General features: G+C 69.1%; 1 protein-coding gene across 2 annotated transcripts; it reads left to right on the top strand.

Annotated features, from left to right (window-relative positions):
- Window positions 1-537: 537 nt before the first annotated feature.
- NKX3-2 (NK3 homeobox 2) lies at window positions 538-5,085 on the top strand. Of its 2 annotated transcripts, none has more exons than XM_019477992.2 (2): window positions 538-3,169; window positions 3,667-5,085. In XM_019477992.2, exons 1-2 carry the CDS (start codon window positions 2,758-2,760, stop codon window positions 4,143-4,145), a joined length of 891 nt encoding a protein of 296 aa, XP_019333537.2. In that variant the 5' UTR covers window positions 538-2,757; the 3' UTR covers window positions 4,146-5,085. The 2 variants fall into 2 exon arrangements, with proteins under 2 accessions (XP_019333537.2, XP_019333534.2); XM_019477989.2 differs by having other exon boundaries at window positions 3,664-5,085.
- The last annotated feature ends 428 nt before the right edge of the window (window positions 5,086-5,513 follow it).

Raw genomic sequence — 5,513 nt, 5'->3', positions numbered from 1 at the left:
TTAAAGAAGGGATCGCGCAGGTTTGGCTTAAAAGTGTGCCTTGCCGCGGGGAATAATCATAAAAATGAATTTAAAAAATACCTAAGGGGTGGGGGGGAGTGTGAAAAGGAATCGAGAATCGCGGCTATCCCAAAGCTGAACAAAACCTGGGCTAGAAGCACGGCTGATGGATGGGTTTTTATCTGCAAGCCACCTGGAGGGGAACGAAGCACTCGTTTGCCGTGGTGAAATGGGGGGAGAGGGGGCTCGCTGATGGATTGGGGAGCTGGGGAAACGGCCACTTCCCGGGCATCCGTACTCTAGCCCCTGACCTCTCCGCCGCCGCGCCCTGTAAATCTCTCTTTATTGCCTTCCCCTCCTTCCAGCTCGTGCTGCCGCGCTCCCCCGGGGCTGTCGGAGAGCGCGGGCTTGGGAGCACCCGGGGCCGGCGCGAGCAGCTGGTGTCAGAGGCGGGGGGAGGCAGAGGAAGCAATTGATCTCTGCGAGGGAAAGGCAGCGCGCGGCGGAGGAGAGCCGCGCGGCCCGGCCCTGCCCGGCCCGGCCCGGCCCTGCGCCGCGCGGCCGGCGGGAGGCGAGCGCTGCACGGAGCGCGGCGGCAGCGCCGCGTGGGGCCGGCTGCGGGGACGCCGCCCTGCTGCACACGGGGCTTTGGCAGACGACGCCGGGAGCCGGCCCGGCTCCGGGCTACGAGCGAGGCCCTGTGCAGCCGGGGATGCCCCGCGCCGGGCCCGACGGGCACCAGCTCTTCCAGCTCCGCGCCTGGCCCCGCTCGGACCACCCAGCCCGCCCGGCCCGCACCCCCGGCACTGCGTGCTCCTCACCCCTCTCGCTGCCCGGCCTCCTCCGCAGGCATTTCCTCCGCCAGAGGATTGTTTTTCTCTCCTGGAAGAGGGCACCGCCGTGGCCCCGGCCGCAGGGGGCTCCGTGGGGGCGGCCAAGCCAGCAGAGGCGCAGCTATTGGAAACTCACCGCAAGCATGTGCGAGTGCCCGGGCTCGGCCGGGGAGCGGAGCCTCGCGGGCTCGGCCTGGCCCGGCCACCTGGAGAGCCCCGAGCGCCTCCCACACGCACGGCTCTGTGCCCGGGGGCGCCCGCCGCAGGTCCCCCGAGGTGCCCGTCTCACCCGCGCCCGCCCCCGCACAGGGGCAGCCATCGCCTAGCAGCTAGTGGGACACGCGAAGCACGAGGAAAAATGAGCCCAGCTCTTGGCATTGGCACGGGCTGCTCCGCTGGGCAGCTCTCCTCTCCTCCCCTCGGGGCTCCTCTTCCCGTCGGGGCGGCAAAGGAGCCCCACGAGCAGGGCTGAAGAGGCCGTCAGGGCTCCGCTCTGCCCTGCGGGGCTCCGCGGGACCCTGGCAAAGGGCGGGGGCTGCGGGGCTCTCCCGGCCGGGCCCGGCGCCCGGGAGAAGCAAGGGGCAAGCCCGAGGGAACCTGCCCGGCTCCTCCCGCCTTCAGAGCCCAGGGTGACAGTCAGGGACCGAGGGCTCGTTTTTAGCTTTGAAGCCGCAAACGCCCGTCGGGGGGGTTCTGCCGTGGCTGAAGGGAAACGAGAAGAAGACCCTGTAAGAAGCACTGCTCGCACATGCACGGGGGTGCAATCGCCTCCGGCATGTCTCCCCGGGTGCTTCCGTTCAGCGCCGCGGCGGGCTGGGAACAAGACCCGCCCTGAAGGGCCAGAAACGGGCTCTGGGAATCCCGTCGGACCATGCGGACACGGGCAGGGCCGGGAAAGACCCGACCCGAGACGGCGCCCACGGCAACACCGTGCGGGGCCCGGGCCCGCCAGCGCCGCCTCGGACCCGGGCGACGTCTGACCCCGTCCTGAGCCAGGCGATGGGTCGGGCCCTTTCTAAAGACTCTTGTGAAAATAAGGCAGCTGGGAAATGTCCCCGCTTCCGAGCCTCGGCCCAGCTTTGTCTAATGCGTCTCCCTTCCGTGGGACCCTGCTCACAGCCGGCGCGAGAGCTTTGGGCTCTTCCTTTAGGCAACCCCCCCGCCCCGCAAACTCCCAGCCAGCGCTCGTGCCCCGCGCTCGGCTCTGGGGGTTGTTTTTTGTCATGAAGGGATGAGTCACTTTTCCCCAAACCACAACACACACGCGAGTGACTCTAGGAGCGATCCGCGGAGCGGGGCTGGAAGCGCTGTTTAAGTCTGCAAAGGAAAAGCCGGAGGAGCCGCTGGGGGCCGGGCCACGAGGCACCCGCCAGCCAGGGGAGCGGCGCGGGGCAGCGGCGGGCCCGGTCGGGCCGGGCCGGAGGGGGTTAACCCGCCCGCCTCCCACTCCCTGCAACTTGCCCCACTCGGTCTCAAGAGCAACATCTGCCAGCTGCGCGGAGCCAATCAGCGGCCTCCCTGCGCCAGGTCCTGCCCAATGGGAAGGCGCCGGCCAGGGGCTGTCACTCATAGGTGAGGAATGACACCGGGGCTGGGAGAAAAAGGAGGAGAAGGGAAGAGGAAAGAAACAGACAGCGCCGGGGAGGGTCCCGCTCCGCGCCCGCGCCCGCGCCCGCGCCGCCGGGGATCCAGCTGCTGCAGCTGCCGCCGGGCAGGGCCGGCTCCTATGGGAGCGCTGCGTGCGAGCAGCACAGCCGAGTCCCTGCAGCTGCTCGGAGCGCGGGAGACGGGGCCGGGGCTGCCGCCGCCGCCGCCTAGGCGGACGATGAGCTCCCCCAGCTGAAGGAGCCGGACGTGCGGGGCCGGCGCTCGGGCTGCAGTGACTGTCCCCGCCCTGCGGCGCGGCCCCCCGCCGCCGGGGCCCATGGCTGTGCGCGGCGGCGGCGGCGGCAGCGCCCCGACGCCCTTCTCCATCCAGGCCATCCTCAACAAGAAGGAGGAGCGCGCAGGGCGCGCGGGCGGGCGGCTGCCGCCGGCAGGGGGCGCGGCGCCCGCGGGCTGCTGGCGGCTCTTCGGCGGCGCGGGGCTGGCGGCGGCGGACGAGGCGCGGCGGCGGGGCCCGGCGGGCTGGGACTCGGACGAGGCGCTCAGCGACGACCACGAGGGCGAGCGGCGCTCGGAGGAAGACGAGGGCGCGCAGCGGGGGCCGCCCGGCGGCAGCGCCCGGCCCAGGGAGGCTCCGCGCCGGGGCCGGCCCGCGCCCGACGCCGCGCCCCCGGAGCGGGAGGAGGAGCCCCCGGGCCTCAGTGACAGCGAGATGTCGGCCGGCGTGGCAGGTACGGCGGCGGCAGACCCGCGGGAAGCCCGCCCCGAGGGCCGCTGGGGACCCGCCGGGAGCCCGGGTGGGGAGGAGAGGCCTGCGGGGGGAGGCACAGCCCGCTCCCGGGGCGGCGCTTGCGGGCATCCCGCGGGAAGGAGCCGTGCAGGGAGGTCCGTCCGCGCTGGGCAAAGGCGAGAGAGAGCGAGCGCGAGTGACACGGAGCCGCCCGCCCGGCTCCCTGCTCCCGGGCGGGAGGAGGCGGCCCGGCGGCGGGGCGGGTGCCTGGGGGACGGGGACAGCCCCGGCTCTCTCAAGGCAACTGGCGAGCGACGATGGGGGCCTCGGAGCCCAGAGCCGTCCCCTGCGGGGACCGCCCAGCGCGCTGCCCCGGGCCGGCTTTGCGGGCAGGGGACCTTCCCCGGCCGAGGGGTCCTTTCCTCCCGAGCCGCCCCGGGGGTGCGGGCCGGGGAGTGCCGCGGGCCGTGACGCGGCTGCTCTGGCTCTCCCCAGCAGATCGCAGCCCGCGCGAGGAGGAGGACGGCGGCGGCAAGTGCGAGAAGCTGCTGTCGGCCGGGGAGGAGGAGGCGGCGGCCCCCAAGCCGCGGAAGAAGCGCTCCCGCGCCGCCTTCTCCCACGCGCAGGTCTTCGAGCTGGAGCGGCGCTTCAACCACCAGCGCTACCTGTCGGGCCCGGAGCGGGCCGACCTGGCCGCCTCGCTCAAGCTCACCGAGACGCAGGTGAAGATCTGGTTCCAGAACCGGCGCTACAAGACCAAGCGGCGCCAGATGGCCGCAGACCTGCTGGCCTCGGCCCCCGCCGCCAAGAAAGTGGCGGTGAAGGTGCTGGTGCGGGACGATCAGAGACAGTATCACCCGGGGGAGGTGCTGCGGCCGCCCTCGCTGCTCTCGCTGCAGCCCTCCTACTACTACCCTTACTACTGCCTGCCCGGCTGGGCGCTCTCCACCTGCGCGGCCGCGGCCGGCACCCAGTGACCCGCTCTCGGACTACGCGCCTCGGACAGTATTTATTATGATTATTTTATTACGACTATTTTTATTATTATTATTATTATTATTATTATTGGGGCGGGTTGTTTGTCTCCCTTCTCCCGCGCCCTCCTGCCGAGTTTGCAAGCCACCCCCCTCCCCCAAGCCGAGGACTGGCCACGCCGCCCGCGGGATCCGTGTTGCCCAGACGATGCGTGGACCGGCGAGTTCCCGCCTCGCGTGGCGGTGGCTGCGGCTGCGGGGCCGGAGTGCCGGAGCCCCGGGCGGGCAGGGCCGAGCACGGACTCCCGCCGCGGCTGGGAGCTGACATTTTCTTCCCTGCTCCTCTTCCGCCTCGTCGCGAGCCGCGCGGGCCTTGTATGGTGCTGAATGTACGGCCGGCTCCTTGGCGGCTCCCGGCCCCGCGGGGCCCCGCTCCATGCGGCCGAGGGGCGCGGGGGGCCGACACCTCGACCCCAGACCGAAAAGCCAGACGTGTTTTTTTCCCCCCTCCGCAGATCTGTCCTTGTTTGGAGAGGGGGGGAGGGAGGAGGTAAGAACTTTTCGCACTTTCCAGTTGTATTAAAGTCGTTGTTTTTCTATTCAATGTGAATATTTCTAGTCAGGCTTTTTCTAAAAAACAAAACAAAACAAAAAAACAAAATCGATGTCACGGGGAGTTTTTTTGTTTTTGTTTTTGGGGTTTTTTAGTACCATTCAGTGCCTTTTCCTCAGCAAACCTCTCCTCGCGGGCTGTGTTGGTGTCCCAGCTCAGTCGTGTCACAAGAGCCTCTTTCTTTCTAGGTAACTCGTGGCTTTCCTCTCTCTCTCTCTCGATGGCACTGTGCACTCGACCCGGTTATTTACTGCAGATGAATTGTGAATGTCTGTACGCTACCCGCTGTACCTTTCTTTTTTTAATTTATAAATGTTTAGTTGAACAAGTCCCTCTGTCCGCTGCGTCCTTCCTGAGCTCGGCGGCTCCTTGCGGCGGGGCCCGCTCCCCGGCTCGGGGCGCTCGTGTCCTGCCTTCCTGGGCCTGGGCCTCGGGGCCTCTCGGCCTGGACGGGATCCTTGCTCTCGCTGTGGATGTGTCTCTGAAGCCAGGCCAGGGCCGCGGCCCGGGTCAGAGGGACAGGGGCCGGCGGCGTGGCCAGGCCTTGCAGCAGGCCCTTCTCCTTCCGCCGCCGGAGGCTCCTTGCAGGGGCCGGCCGCAGTCCGATACCAGCCGGCGAGGCTCAGGGCCGAGCAGCGGTGCATTTTCACGGCCCAGGGCGGCTTGGTTTGAACCAGGGCTTGTCTGTCGTGGGCGGGATGCAAAGAAAAGCTTCCTTGCTCCCGGATCCGCAGGGTTGTTTCTTCTGAAGTGGACCC

Source organism: Alligator mississippiensis, chromosome 2, assembly GCF_030867095.1.
Source record: "Alligator mississippiensis isolate rAllMis1 chromosome 2, rAllMis1, whole genome shotgun sequence".
Lineage (NCBI taxonomy): Eukaryota > Metazoa > Chordata > Crocodylia > Alligatoridae > Alligator > Alligator mississippiensis.
The sequence above is the reverse complement of the archived record's forward strand: the minus strand, read 5'-3'. Positions and strand labels throughout refer to the sequence as shown.